A 16,449-nucleotide genomic window follows, 5' to 3' on the forward strand; every position below is an offset into this window, starting at 1 on the left:
AAACAAGTTTCTAAAAAATACAATTGGCCAAATGGGGAAGGATGACCATTTATCAGGAATATGGTAGAAGGAATTCTTGAGGTAAGGGTAAGACTAGAAAACTTCTGAGGTCCCTTCCAATTCTAAATCTGGGCAATAGAACTCTCTGTTCTAGAACATGGCAGATCCCAGCCCCAGTGTGGGCCTGGCAAGAATAATACAGAAAGTAAAGCCAGAAATCTGTCCACTGGCTAGGATTTTCCTAAAGAAAAATCGCTATTTTCATTTTTGGAGAATTTGGGGGTTGGGACTGAACAAACTATGGATGATTGGCCATGTTTTCCTGCTTTAGAACAGTGGTATGAACCTAATTCACCTCTTTGAGTATGAATGCTTGTACCTTCCTTCATGAACATCACAGGGCTTAGTGAATAAAAGGAGTGGTAGGTATCATTTCTGCTCATCAGCTCTACCTCCTTATAATGAGACCCCTCAATGAAGCTTTAGAACTTCCTGAGTTATATAAAGAAACTGATCTCTACTTCACTGCTAACATTAGCTCTGGAAAAATACATTTTGCTAAGAAGGCAGTCTTTTCAGACCTGGAGTAGAAAACTTACTGAGGCTTAAGCAGTTTTGTCTGGGAACATGTGAATTGCTACTTAAGGAAAATATTTTTACATATTTTTTATGTAGTCACATGAAAATGACCACCATTTTGTAGCATATTTTTGAAACAGTTTGCATTAATTGTCCCTCTCCCCCTCACTTTCTGCAAACGTACATCCTTCTTACAAAATATAAATTGTGGAACATTCCTTATAAACACTGAATAAGAAACTTTAGAAAAAACATCACATTCCTTGGTCTCGGTTGCTGCTAGTTTTCTCTCTTCCAACAACCCAAGTAATCAGACAAAAGGCATTCCTCATTTTTGTGTCATCTTGAATTTAGAATGTTGAGAACTGCGCTCCGTTCCAGAGGGTTTCCAATGATATACCCATCGCTCCTTGCGGTGCCATTGCCAACAGCATGTTCAATGGTAGGTGTCTTCTGCCATCCTTTGGGTTTATCCACTTCAATGAGTTCAATCAGTTAAAATGTCCAGATCACCACCTTTGCAGCAAAATTTCACTTTTTAAAATATCCATTTCCAGAATGCATTCTTCCTCACTTGGCATGACATCCTGTGCACAGCAATGAATAGTTATTGAATTGACTTTATTTGAATTCCTACATTGAGCACTGGATTATAGTACTCAGGTTGCAAATGAATAGACGTAGACATAAACATAAAATGAAAACTGGAGGAGGCCTTACAGATCATCTAACCTAACCACCTCAGTTTACAAATGAGCAAACTGAGACCCAGAGAGATTTGGGGATTCTTCCACAATACCACCTTGCTTCCAAAGATTATAAAGAGGAGTCTGTTAATTTGAACCAAACACAATTGGAGTATTCACTGGAAGAAAAATCAGTTCTGATTGCTTTTGATAGTCATATGTGTATTAAAATCTTCCTAAACTTTATTATTTTCCCAATTCAGTCAACTTAGAAAAGAATGATTAAGAACCAATTATATAAAATACAAAGAGAGGTAGGACAAAGATCAAGGAGTAATTGGAGTGGGGAGACCGATCTGCCAATGACTATTAAGGAAGGAAGAGTAAGATACGTGCTAAGGAGAGGTTTAAGCAAAATACTATGAGAAATCTCTTTCACCTTAAAGAGATCATAGGGCTAGGGAAAGATTCATGAAAGAGAATATGAGTTAGGCCTTGAAAGAAGGAAGGTACATCAACAGTGAGGGAATCATAATGACCTGAACATAAAAAGGGTTTAATAAGCATCTCTTTAAATAGATTGTTTAATTGGGGGTTGGGAAAGAGGAAGGGGAGGAAAGGAGAATCTGTGACAGGTCTAGGTGACAATATGAACAAAAATAAGAGGACTGGAGAGGGAACAACAAAAATGGGGGTTGGAAAGGGGTCCAGCAAGTCTGGCACATAAAATAGTGATTAGGAGCTGGTTGGTAGGTTTTAGTGTCATTTCTGGTTTTAAAAGGTAATAGGAATTTTGTACCAATACTAACCACCCAGAATAGTCATAGGATGTACACAAAAGGGAAAAAAAGTAATTGAGTAATGATTGGTAGTAGGTCTAGAGAATGGACTTTTAGCTAGGGGTTGAGTACAGCTATGCATGCCAAAAGCCTTGCTATGTGTGTGTTACAACACCAGAGAATTTACCATTGCACATGATGAAGTTTCTTTGGATTTCCCTACAGACACTATTCTTCTGTCATACTACCCTAACTCATCTACAAGAATCAACGTCCCACTACTCAGCAGTGATATTACATGGTGGACTGATAAGCATGTCAAGTTTCAGAATCCCAAGTCCAGTAACCTTGCCAGTGCATTTGCAGGTAAGGTCCATTAACACTGCCATTGTCATTTTATCTCACTTATAAAGGGTAGTTGGGGGAAAACATTCAGTCCTACTATACATGGCAATGAGCAATGTATGGTAGGAGCATGACCAGCAGCTTGTCACCGTAAAGTAATATTTTAGGTAGGTAAGTAAGTGGGATAAACCACCATCTTTCAGATGCCTACTGTCCCCTTTTGTAGTATATTTTCTTCATAAATTCTGTACTGATTCTGCAGCTTGGGAATGACTGGAATTCTTCATTCTTTCCTTCCACCCAGCCCTGCCCTGTGGATTTGTTATTCTGATTAACTCTGGTTTGACCTGGCATGGCCTCTCTCTGGTTCACCCTTTAAGATCATGACCTTTCCCCAATTTTATTCTTACCTTGAGGTCACCACAGTCCAGGCCTCCACTGAACTCTTATATAACTTCCTCACTGGTCTCCCTTCATTTAGTCTCTTCCATCCCTAATCTTCCATCTCCAATCCACCTTCCACACAGCCATCTGATTAAAAGCCCGAAAGTATAGTTCTGACCATGTCACTCCCCGGCTTATTAGTTTCCCAAGCCCTTAGGATAAAATATAAACTCTTTTGTTTAGTATTTAGTGTCCTTCCCATTGAGACATTAAGTAAAGATGACTTGTTATTTTCTCCCTAATTGGCCTCCTGGTTCCTAGGAAGAACTATAGTTTTCCTGGATGGGCTGTGATGCACAGCAGAGAAAACCAGTAGTTAATATGGCTGCTTATTGTCTTTGAAATACAACATAGACGAACCTGGTACTCAGAGAAAGTTGATTTTTTTCCTGTCCCCAGGATAGGATATTCTGGGGTACCCCGGGCAGACCATGGGGAAGAATGTTGAAGCAGTGGCAGCAAAAAGTCTGATCATTTCACCCACAGCAATTAGTATTCCCAAATCAAACCACTGTGGGGCAGAGAAGGATGGTATCAACCAAGTGAAGGTGGAAGAACATCCTTGTTTTTTTCCATGAAGGAAACCTCTCTCATTAAGAAGAGTTTCAGGAGTGGAGGTGGAAACATACAAAAACATGAGGAAGGTTAATCCAACTAGACTGAGCACATTTTTTTGTTCACACCAAGTGTCCCACACTTGGAAAGGAAAGTTGGATTTCTCTGGAGGGGAGAATGGTCCCATCTGTAAACCATGTGACTGAAAACTTCCCTCCTCCTTGCATTAAGACTTACATGTCCTGAATGTCATAGGGCAGGCTTTACAAGAGTGGAAAGTCTGTTAAGTTATCATTACTTAATAAAAACTGATTGGGAAAACTGGATAGCAGAGTGACCAAAAAATAGATTGAGATCCAGCCAATTTTCCCATAGGTTTTTATTGAATAATGATGAAATTTCCCAATGTTTTAGTGTGATTTTTATGAAACACTAATCTCTTGTGTGTTTCAAGTTCTATTTCTGCATTCTATACTTTATTCCATCAATTTATTTCTCTATTTTCCCCCTAGTGCCCAAAAGCTTTTGCAATTATTGCCTTACAATACATTTAAAATATACTGGGCCCAACTTCCCTTCAGCTGTTCTTTTTCATAACTATTCTGGATATTTTTGCCTGAGTACTTTTCCATATGAATTTTGTTAGGATTTAATTCTATTGAGTAACCTTCTGGTATTTTTATTGGAATTGCACTAAATATATAAATTAATTTGGAGAATCTTGTTTTCATTATGAGGCAGCTGAGTAGCTCAGTGGATAGAACCCTGGGCCTGGAGTCAAGAAGATTTGAGTTCAAATCCAGCCTCAGACACTTATTAGTTATGTAACCCTGCACACGTCACTTAACCTGCTTGCCTTTAATCCACTGAAGAAGGAAATGGTGAACCACTCCAGTATCTTTGCCAAGAAAACCCCATAGACAGTAGTGACGTGCTATGGTCCGTGGGGTCACAAAGAATTGGACACAACTGAACAACAACAAATTTTCATTATGCTAATTCTACTTAATCACATACAAAAAAAACCCTCCACTTGTTCAGTTCTTGATTTCTGTCAAAATAATTTTGCAATTGTATTAGCATATACTTCTTATATATCTAGATAGACTAAAGCCTAATGTTTGATGTATTTTTGTTGTTATTGTCAATGACATTCCTCTATAAGTTTCTCTTGATTTTTCTTGGTGATGTATAAAAATGATTTTTTCATTTTGAATTTTATGAACATAGGTTCTCTTCTATTTTTAATTAGAGTTGCTCATTGACCGTCAATTTTATTGGTATTTTCAAATGATCAACTTTTAGCTTTATTTATCATTTCAATTGTTTTCTTCTTTTCTTTTATATTAATCTGAACTCTTATTTTGGCTAGTTCTCTCTTTTTCTGTTGGCACATTACTTTTCCTCCTTTTCTACATTTTCAAAATGCAGACTTACTTCATTAGTTTTCTATTTTGTTTTCTTTTTGATATGGGTATTCAGATCAATATGTTTGCCCCTGCCTTGGCTGCATACTATAGATTTTTATATGAAATATACATATTATTATTGTCTTTGATATGATCTATTATTTTCCATTTTTTCACCTATGGATTATTCAATAAATAGTCTTTTAGCGTTAGCTTGGGTTTACATATTTTGTTCCTAGTATTTACTGCTAACTCCAGTGTGTTATTAGTCATGAATGTAGTACAGAGGATTTCTATTTTTCTATATTTATTCATACCTTCTTTGCAATCCAGACAATGGTGTGCTGATAAATTTTTTTACAATCAGCTCTCTGAGAAAAAAAGTCCACACAACACACTTTTAAGTTTGATCTGCATTAACGTTTTCTCCATCACTTTTTTGAGTCTAGACAATCCACAAAACGATAAATCAAGCCCTGATTTGTAGTGTTTGCCTATTTCTGAGGAGTAAATACTCACACTAAAAATTTAACAATCAACTTTCAAGAACCAGTTCAAGCTGGCTCCAGCCCACCCCTGAAGCCAGATCAACTTTTGTGCATGTTGCATATGTATTTTTGAAAAATGTATACTCTTTGGTTTTCCCCTTGAGTTCTCTTCATGTATCTATTGAATCTAATTTGTTTAATACTCTATTTAGCACTGTAATTTATTTCTTAATCTTTTTGCCTGATTTATCATTATCATAGTGGGGCATTAAAATTCTCCATGATTATTAATTTTATAACCCATTTCCTTTTGTATTGGAGAGATAGCTAACATTTTGGATGCCAGAATCCCAATCCAAAAAGATCTCAACAGATTAGGACGATAGAATACATTGAATAAGATATTATTTAATAAAAATGAATGCAAAATTCCCCTCTTGGACCCTAAACCCTGGTCTGAGTAGTCATATGCTCAGACTCTTAGTGTGAGTTCATTTCCAGAATCTAATTCACAACTCTTGGAACAACAGGATGCTGAATGAGTAGAGTATTTGGTTCCGCAATGTCTCTGTCTGTCAAATGTTCATTCATTCAACAAGTATTCATTAAATTTAGGGTGGGCAAGGGCAGCTAGGTGGTGCAGTGGATAGAGTACTGGCCCTAGAGACAGGAGGACCTGAGTTCAAATCCAGCCTCAGACACTTGAAACTTACTAGCTGTGTGACCCTGGGCAAGTCACTTAACCCCATTGCCTGGCCAAAAATTTTTTTTTTTTAAATTTAGAGTGAGCAGCTAGGTGGCACAATGGATAGAGTACTGGGCCTGGAATCAGGAAGACCTGAGCTCAAATATGGCCTGAGACATTCACTAGCTGTGTGACCTTGGACAAATCACTTCACCGTTTACCTCAGTATCCTCATCTGTATAATGAGCTGGGGAAGGAAATGGCAAACCATGCCAGTATCTTTGCCGAGAAAACCCCAAATGAGGTCATGAAGAGTCGGCCACAACAGAAATGTCCTAACAACAACAACAGCACAGTATTCTGCTTTGTATACTCTACAGCCCAGCCAAACTGGCTCTCTTGCTATTCCTCATACACGTTTCATTTTCCATTTCCTTATCTTTGCACTGGCTGTGCCTGATGTTTGGCGTGCATTCCCTCCTCATTTCTGTCTCTTATAATCTCTAATTTCCTTCGAAGCCTACCTCAAGTACCACCTTCCACATGAAGCCTTAGCTGATTCCTCCCAGCTGCTAGATCTCTCCCCTACATATAAATTCCCTTGTATTTATTTTTACTATCCTCTTCTATGTCCTTTTGTCTCCCCCAGTAGAAGGTAAACTCCTTCAGGGCAGAGACTGTTGCATTTGTCTCTGCAGGGCCTAGTACAGTGCCTAGAACATAGCAAGGGTGGAATAAATGCATGTTGATTGATTATATAAACTTTGTCTCTCTCCAGCAGCAAGCACAGTGCTCTGCTCACATATGTACAGTAGAAGCTTTTTTTTCTTTAAGAGCTTATATCTCCCTATCTTGCCCAGACTGGAAGTCCAGTGGCCAAAGCCCAGTAGTGGCCCAGTCCTGAAAGCTTTAACCTACTCTGTTTTACTGACCTGGATCAACTCAAACCTCCCTGGGCAGCCTGGTGGCGTTCCACTCAAAATAATAATAATAACAACATTTACATAGCTCTTACTATGTGCCAGGCACTTTGTGTGCTGAGCTCCTTACTATTATTATCTCATTTAATCCTCACAGCAACCTTGTGGGATAGGTGTGTTATTATCCCTGTTTTACAGGTGAGGAAACTGAGGTCATACATCTAGTAAGTGTCTGAGGGCAGATTTGAACTCAAGTCTTCCTGACTCCAAGACCTGTGCTTAATCTACTGTGTCATCTGGCAGCCTGTCTCCACCGAATCCTTTGACTTCTTTCCACAGGAACTGTCAAGCCTCCTTACTGGAGGAAGCCTGTTTATCAGTTGGACCAAGGGAATCCAGAAAACAATGGTTTCCTCAACAGTGACTTCATTGTCTGGATGCGGGTAGCAGCCCTTCCCACTTTCAAAAAGCTATACAGGCGCATCCACAGAATCCAGCAGTTTGCCGATGGCCTCCCTGCCGGGAATTACAGCCTAGACATATCCTACAGTATCCTTTCTCCAGCTGCTCCCTTCAGAGGATGAGGGGAAAGTGTTTTAAAGGCATACTATCTAATCTTTAAGGGCAGGTAAAGGGCACAATGGATGGAATAACGGGGCCTGGAGACGGGAAGACTCATCTTCTTGAGTTCAAATCCAGCCTCAGACACTTGCTAATGGTATGATCCTGGGCAAGTCACTTAACTTTATTTGCCTCAGTTTCCTCATCTGTAAAATGAGCTGGAGAAGGAAATGGCAAACCACTGCAGTGTCTCTGCCAAGAAAACCCCAAATGGGGCCATGGAAAGTCAGATAGGACTAAAAATGACTAAACAACAAATCTAATCTTTTTCTCTTTGAATGTCTAGTACAATGTAATGCCCAATATGGTGGTAGGGAAAAAATTTTTTTAATGTGATTTAATTTGTCCAAATTAAGTCAGCGGTTGAGGTACTGTTTAATGTTTTGGCCTCACAAAAATAGGGGAGGAAATGAGACAAACCCATAACTCATCACTTAAGTGACCCTGCTGTTGACCCCACCACATAGTTGTTTGGAAGATGGCGAATTATTCCTCTCTCCTAACTCCCTCTACCTCACCCATGTAGTAGAATGTGCAGTAACTTCTGTCTGTATGTCAGTGTTTCAGTACTTCAGAGGATCATAGCTTTAAAACAGAAAGGAACCTTAGCGGTCATCTAGTCTCCCCCTACCCTCTAATTTTACAGATGAAGAAAGTGACAGAGATGTTACCCTGGTCAAGGTAACACAGATAGTAAGTAACAAAGGCAAGAGTGGAACTCAGGTCCAGTAACTCCAAATTTGGTCCTCCATGTTCAGTGCTCTCTCTACTGCCCCACACTGCCTTTCCTGGGATCCATGATCTCATTGATGGGAATATTCCCTCCAAAGACATAGGTCATAATTCAGAGGTGAAAAGAATCTCAGAGTGCAGCTAGTTGTTAAAAGTAGAATTCTTTGCTCAGGCTTCCACCCTAATTAATGAGGCAAAACAGGATAAAGAAAATTAAAAGGAGTTTATTAAAAGCACATCAAGGTAGCAACACATCGATGGGCTGATCATTGGAGATCAGCAGAGGATTCAAGATGGAGCCAGTTTTTATTGATAACTTTTGTAATGAGATAAAGACAATTCAGATAGGTTCACATCAGTAAAAGAGAATGGGCCATTGCATCTCAGTTCCTCCCCAGTGGCCTACACGTGATATTTATCAGGTCAGGGTACAAACCACAGGTAGTTATCTGAAAAATAGCAAGGGATGCATCCCCTAACAGCCTCCCCCTACACGGATTCACAAGCAGGTCCCTGAAAACAGTGGGTCACTGAGTCAGAATAACTTTCAGTATAGTACAGCCTATATTAGAACAGGATTCCCCTACAACATTCCCAAAATCACAACTTTGAGGAAAGTCTTATCTTCTCAGGGAGGGGGAAAAAGGAAAGGAATAAACATTTATGTGGTACCTACTATGTAACAGGCACTATGCTGAGCACTTTATAAATACTATCTCATTCGCTCCTCCCAACAACCTTAGGAAGTAGGTGCTATTATTATTCTCATTTTACAGTTGAAGAAACTGAGGCAAATGGAGATTTTTTTTTTTAAAGTGACTTGCCCAGGGTTACTCAGCTAGTAAGTATCTGAGGCTGGATTTGAACTCAAGTCTTCCTGACTCCAGGCCCAGTGTACTACCTCTAGGTAATAACAGAGCCTAAGCAGTAAGTAGAAAGATCCCTAGATCCCTAGACAGTCTGAAGACTGTCTGACTTCCCTCTCTGCCATTCTGTGAGCAATGATGGGCAAATCTGTTCACCTATCTGGGCTTTCATCTCTCCTTCTATGACGTGGGGATGAGAGGCCGCATGGCTTAACGGATAGAGAGCTGGCTTGGGGGACAGGAAGACCTGAGTTCAAGTGCTGGCCAAATCAATCTCTCACTGCTCCTGACAACTCTAGCTTTCCACATCGATGAAATCATATTGGTGACCAGTGGTTTAAAAAAAATGGTGGCACTACCATCTACTTTTCAGCTTTGCTGAAGATGAGAGTCGTAGGTTGGTTTTTGGGGGGTTTTTTTCCATCTCTCTGGCGAAGTTGGAGGCTGAGAAACACCCAATTACTACTCAGGGGAAAAGACGTTCAACCTGCGAGAAGACCTTCATATTGCCATGCAAAGGCAAGCTAGAATTGGACAGTCTCCAAGAAGGGCAGGGAAAAGGCTGCTGATGGCTAGAGATGAGGCCCGAGGCTTGAGGGGTCAGAAGAATGCTGATCTGAAAGGAAAATGGGACTAGTTTCCCATCAAGCTTCCTGGTGCCTGAAATGCCAGCTGCCAAGGGATTTGAGGCCTTTCAGGGCCTTGCTGGGAAATGCTTCTCTTCTGTTCCGTTGCTAAGAGATGCCATTGTTTGTTTATTATTTTGGTTTACAAAAGGCACCAGCTGTATAAAAACCTCAGGCCACAGTATAATCACAATGATGTCATTAAATGCTAATGAGAGCAGACAGGACTTCAAACACTTTCTCCTCTAGGGAGTTCTGGACTTTTAAAAACCTGAAGGGAAGGAGCCCAAGTTCCCATGTTCCCACCAAAAAATGTTTTGCCATTCAATTCTTTTTTCTTTGCTCGCTCCTGGTGGATGACAGTACCAGAGGGTTCACTTCAGTCTAACGGGATTCTTGTCAGCAGAGGAAAGTCACCTAGCCACCAGCTCCCAATTCATAAAACAAAAGATGAATCCAGCCTAAAAGCTGTAGGTGTCACTGTTCTTTCTTTTGGTTTGGTTTGGAGACAGAGAGAGAGAGTCTCTCCTCACATAAATAAAGCTAATGGCTTATTTATATGATAAATAGAACCTACTAGCTTAGTTCATTGAGAGTTGACCTTCAGTCTTAGAAGACCTCAGTTCAAGTCGCACATCTGATACCACTGGCTGGCTGTATTACCCTGGTCAAGTCATCTACCTCAGTTCTCTAAGATTATGGGCAGCCAAGTGGTACAATGGATAAAGTTCCAGGCCTGGAGTTCAAAATCTGGCCTCAGACACTTATTAGCTCTTTGACTTGGGGCAAGTTGCTTTACCCTGTTTGCCTCAGTTTCCTCATCTGTAAAATGAACTGGAAAAGGAAATGGCCAACCACTCCAGTATCTTTGCCAAGAATACCCCAGATGGGGTCACGAAGAGTCTGACACAACAGAAAAACAACTCAACAACAACTCAGATTATAAGGTGAAGAAAAAGTGATAGCCTACACTGACAGACAGGAAAGTTCTCTGTAACCAGTGAAATCACAGTTCCAGTCCCTCTCTCTCTATTTTTATTTAGTTATTTTGTTGTTTTTCAGTCCTGTCAGACTCTCCATGACCCCATTGGGGGTTTTCTTAGCGAGGATACTGGAGTGGTTTTGATGCAATTTAGGGGTTCATGATGCAGTCTAGAGGTTAGGGGTCCTGGAATCCCAAAATCACAACACCCGGGTCCTGCCCGAAAGACTTCGATGCAATACTTCTTGTAGCCAAAAATAAGATTTATTGAAGATTTGCCATATTCGCTAGACTCTTGAGGAATCTGAGCATCTATGGGCTATTGGCTAGATTCTAAGAATCAGAGCGTCTAAATAGAGACAAGATGGACCTTGTATACAGAAAGATTGTGGGAGGGATCTAGGAGTGGCCAGGTAGTTTGGGGTGCTGGGAGGAAGGGCGTAAGGAGATCTGGATGGGATTGGCTAGTAAGCTAGGAAGAACAGAACTCCTGGGACCTGGAACTCATGGCCAAGGGAGAATGGAGCCTAGCTAGGATTAAGGATGGGAAATGGCGGGGGTGGGGGGGGGGGCATAGGGAGGCAAAACAATGGAGGGGAGATTGGGTGTAGCCACAATAAAAGGCCAGTTGATGGGATTATAGCCTTATGTGAAAGCCAGAGATTTGGCCATGTGGGAAAGTCCAGGGTTTTTCCTTTCTGGGGCCCAGATTCCAACCCCATCAGTTTGCCATTTCCTCCTCCAGCTCATTTTATAGATGAGGAAACTGAGGCAAATAGGATTAAATGACTTGCCCGGAGTCACACAGCAGTGTTTGAGGCCACATTTGAGCAGGTCTTCCTGACTCCAGGCCTAGTGCTCTGTCCTCTCTCTGTTGCAGTCTCCTTATCTGTGAAATGGAAATAATGATACCACCTACCTCACAGGGTTGGGATTATCAAGGGAGATTACACATGTGGAACACTTTGTAAATGTTAAAGAACTATATAAGGGCTAGCTAGTCTTAGCTATTTGTATTATATCACATCATAACATATTACATTTATTGCTTTATATTATATTGTATTGTATCACATCATAATATGTTATACAGTATGATGTAGATTAGTAGAGTGGTGGTTGTCCTTCGTTCTCAAAGAGGACCAAAATGACATCACTAGAGTCTCGTTTCAGAGTGTCTGACTGTGACTGATCAGACCAACATGAGCTCGGAATGCTCTACCACAGGTAGGGCACAAATAGTGCATGTGAACGTTTGGGGTGAATTCTCTAAATTTGTGCATCTTGCATTTCTTTTGAGCTATTTCAATTCTTCTTTGCTCATAGAGCGCAGCACCTTCCCTAATGATGGCACACCATGCTGGGCGGTCCTGTGCCAGTGCCTCCCATGTCACACAATCAATTCCAAAGTTCTTAAGAGAGATCTTGAGGGTGTCGTTGTATCACTTCTTCTGACCGCCGTGTGAACGCTTGTCCTGTGTGAGTTCCCCATAAAATGGTCTTTTTGGCAAGTGTACATTTTGCATTAGAACACCATAGCCAGACCATCAGAGTTGTGCTCTCTGATGTAGAGTTTGAATGCTTGGCAGTTTAGTTCATGAAAGAACCTCAGGGCAGCTAGGTAGCACAGTGGATAGAGCACTGGCTCTGGAGTCAGGAGGACCTGAGTTCAAATCTGGCCTCAGAAACTTACTAGCTAGCCGTGTGACCCTGGGCAAGTCACTTAACCCCCATTGCCTAAAACAACAACAATAGCAAAAAAAAGAAAGAAAGAACCTCAGCGTCTGGTACCTTATCCTGCCGGGTGATCTTCAGAATCTTCCTAAGACAATTCAAATGGAAGAGATTCAGTTTTCTGGCATGGCACTAGTATACAGTCCAGGTTTCACAGGCATTCACCAATGAGGTCAGCACAACAGCTCTATAGACCTTCAGTTTGGTAGTCAGTCTAATACCTCTTCTCTCCTACACTTTCCTTCAGAGCCTCCTAAACACTGAGCTAACTCTGGCAATGTGTGCTTCAACCTCATTATCAATGTGTACATCCCTGGAAAGTACACTGCCAAGGTAAGTGAACTTGGCCTAACAATCAACACCAAGAAAACACAGTTGCTCCATCAGCCACCACTACATTATCCATACAAGGAACCATTGGTTACAGCAAATGGAGAAGTTTTGAGTGCTGTGGATAAGTTTACTTACCTTGGTAGATTAGTATAGTATGGTATTGGTGAAATACTGAAACATATCCTTAACAAATCTTCTCAGACTTCCCTGTTACCCTATTCAAAGGAGAAAAAGGAGTGGTCCTTTCCACAGTGATGTGGAGTGGAGGGAAAAACTTCTTTCTAGGCATTGCCTACACGACCACAGGAGCAGTGACGTGGCTGGCAGCCTTTTCCATGACAGCAGTCCACTTAAAACTGAAAAAGAAGAAGGCATTCTTCCAATGTTAAAACTGGCCAAGGTCAAAGCAAAGATGGAAAGGAACAAGACAAGGCATATGTTCAGACCTTCTAACACCTGAGTCAAAACCCCTGAAAAGAATTGCAGTGACTGTTGTTCTAACCAGAGTGCACTGGATTTAGTGACCAAGTTCCAAACCAGGCACAGGGTGCCCAAGAGAAATAGAACTATATGAAATACACAATAATTATCTATATGCTTTCTAATTTGGGAATACAGATTAATCTTAAGTAGCACATATTGTAATTTCATTGAAAAAATATGAGTAAGCAAGGATAAATATGACTAAAATATGAATAAATCTTATGAATAAAGTACATTTTAATACCTCTTTTCTTTACTCAGTTTCACTAGAAAGTTCCCATAGTAATGAATTTGGTAATTTATAAACCAAAACAATGGGTTATGGTCAAGTAGAATCAAATGCCTCCTGAGAATTATGTTAAATTGTGTGAGCTAGCCTCCTCTTTCAGATATTTGAAGCCATTATGCCTAAAGGGAGCTCAGGTAGCCTTGGTGACCTCTGAGACCCTACTGTTATGTTCTTTTAAAATTTTTATTTTATTTTTAAATTAATAACCATTTGTTTTCTCTCCTTACCACGTCTTCAATTTAAAAGAAAGTTGTTTAATAATACAATTTCCACATTGGCCGTGTCCAAAGATGTGTGTCTCATTTTGTATGCTAAGTATACCATCTCCCTGTCAGCGAAGTAGTACTTTAGATCATCATCAGTTCTTTGGAATTATGGTGGATCAAGATCTCTTGATCAAAGATATTAAGTCTTTAAAAAGTGGTTGCTATTATATAAATTGTCCACTTCCCTCTGCATCAGTTCATATGTCTTCCCAAATAAAGTTTTTGTAGTTTTTTTCCCCCAGTTAATCATTTAATTTCTAATCTTAGCTGCATTTAGTTCTGTTTGTGCAAATATTTTTCAGTTTTATATAATCAAAACTATTCGTTTTATCTTCTGTGTTTTCTTCCTTGTTTGGTGATGAACTCTATTTTTATAGCTAAATCATATCTATTTGGAGCTATTGGTCTGAGGTATTGGTTTAAATCTAATTTCTATCCGACCATTTTCCAATTTTTACAGAAGTTTTTGTTGAATGCTTTTTTTTCTCTTAACCCAGGAGTTGAGATCTTTGAGTTTATCAGTTAGACAAAAATCATTTATTAAGTATCTACTTTATGCCAGACACTGTGCTAAGCACTGAGGGTATAGAAAGAGGGAAAAGATAGTCCTTGCCCTGAAGGAGCTTACAATCTAATGGGGAAGACAGCCAGCAAACAAATACATATAAACAAGCTATATGCAGGAGAAATGGGAAATAATTAACAGAGGGAAGAAACTAGAAATAAGAGGAGGTGGGATACTAAACTACTAGATTTAATTGCTTTTGTGTGTTATATACCTAATATGTTCTACTGATTGACATCTCTATTTTTTTTTAACCAGTACCAAATCATTTTGGTGATTACTGCTTTGTAGTATAGTTTAAGATCCTGTACTCCTAGGACCCCTTCCTTCCCACTTTTTTCATTATTTCCCTTGAGATTTTTGACCTTTTGTTCCTCCAGTTGAATTTTGTTATTTTTTTTCCAGCTCTATAAAGAATCTTTTGGTAGTTTGATTGATATAGCACTAAATAAGTAAATTAATGTAGGTAGTATTGTCATTTTTACTATGTTGGCTTGACTTGGTTGTTCACGTGTTTCAGTGGCGCCTGGCTCTCTGTGACCCTGTTTGGAGTTTTCTTGGCCAAGATACAGGAGTGGTTTGCCATTTCCTTCTCCAGCTCATTTTTACAGATGAGGAAACTGAGGCAAACAGGACTAAGCAACTTGCCCAGGGTCACACAGCTAGTAAGTGTTTGAGGCCATGAAGATGAGTCTTCCTGAATCCAGGACCCCACTCTATCCACTGCATCATCTACCTGCCCTATCCATGAGCAATTAATGTTTCCAATTATTTATGTCTATCTTTATTTCCATAAAGACTATTTTATGCTTGTATTCATATACTTCCTGTATGTGTCTCAGTAGGTAGACTGCCAAGTATTTTATACATTCTATAATTATTTTAAATAGAATTTTCCTTCTACAGCTTCCTACTTTTTTTTTTAGCAATATAGAGAAATACTGAATATTTATGTGAATTTCTTTTATATTTTCTGAATTTGCTGAATTAATGTTTTAATTAATTTTAGTTGACTGTCTAGGATTCTCTAAGTAAACCATCGTATCATCTGCAAAAAGGAAAAATTTTCTCTCTCCTTTGTCTGATCTTATTATCTCTGTTTCTTTTTTTTTCTCATTGCCATCAAAAGCATTTATAGCACTATATTAAAAAGAGGGGATGTTGGTCATCCTTGTTTTAACCCAATCTTAATGGAAAGATCTCCAGTTTATTCCTATTATTTATAATGCTGGCTCCTGATTTTAGACAGATACTACAATTATCCTTTCAACATCATGGGGGTTAGGGGCACAGCACCCCCACAATCTGGAAAATCCACATAAAATTTTTGTCCCTCTCTTCCTATCAAAGGAGTACTCTGAATTTTTTCTTTTTCTTTTATGGCGTATTTATAGTACCTTATTGTAAAATTTGGGTTAAGTATTTGGTCATAGGCTCTGTGCTATTTGCTAGCCTTGGCATGTTATCTGCAGCTTCCGCAAAATTACCAAAAATTCCCATTTAATTTCTTACGCTGACTGGCAATATATCAAAACCGTGATAGGGAAAGCCATAATGTGGAAGGGATAACTGTACTTACTATGTTAAGGAAAAGTCTACTTATTTCTATGTTTTCAAAAGAAACAGATGTATTTTATCAAACAACTTTTCCTGCATTCATTATTTTAAGTATATTACTGTTGTTGTTCTTAATATAAATATGGTTTATTGTGTTTCCGACAGCTAAGTGGTCCAGTGGATAGAGCACCAGTCCTGAAGTCAGGAAGACCTGAGTTCAAACTAGCCTCAGACACTTACTAACTGTGTGACCCTGGACAAATCATTTAACCTTGTTTACCTCCACTTCCTCATCTGTAAAATGAGCTAGAGAAGGAAATGGCAAACCATTTCAATATCTTTGCCAAGAAAACCCTAAATGGAAAAAAAAAAAGGAAAATCCTAAATGGGATCACGAAGAGTCAGACACGACTAAAATGACTAAATAACAAAATTATGTTTCCAGTTTTCCAAATATTGAACCAACTCTGCATTCATGGTATAAATTCCACTTAGGAACAGTGTG

At 39.4% G+C, this 16,449-nt stretch overlaps 1 protein-coding gene across 1 annotated transcript in view; it reads left to right on the forward strand.

Annotated features, from left to right (window-relative positions):
• LOC114047260 (cell cycle control protein 50C-like) overlaps positions 1 to 13,679 on the forward strand; it is a 45,118-nt gene extending 31,439 nt beyond the window's left edge. Inside the window, exons 5-8 of the mRNA XM_027868044.1 lie at positions 934 to 1,021; positions 2,270 to 2,410; positions 7,230 to 7,439; positions 12,986 to 13,679. Coding sequence (XP_027723845.1) covers positions 934 to 1,021; positions 2,270 to 2,410; positions 7,230 to 7,439; positions 12,986 to 13,173 — 627 coding nt within the window. The 3' untranslated portion in view covers positions 13,174 to 13,679. The remainder of the gene's footprint in view (positions 1 to 933; positions 1,022 to 2,269; positions 2,411 to 7,229; positions 7,440 to 12,985) is intronic.
• The last annotated feature ends 2,770 nt before the right edge of the window (positions 13,680 to 16,449 follow it).

This window comes from Vombatus ursinus, unplaced genomic scaffold (assembly GCF_900497805.2).
Source record: "Vombatus ursinus unplaced genomic scaffold, bare-nosed wombat genome assembly UNPS02001419.1, whole genome shotgun sequence".
Lineage (NCBI taxonomy): Eukaryota > Metazoa > Chordata > Mammalia > Diprotodontia > Vombatidae > Vombatus > Vombatus ursinus.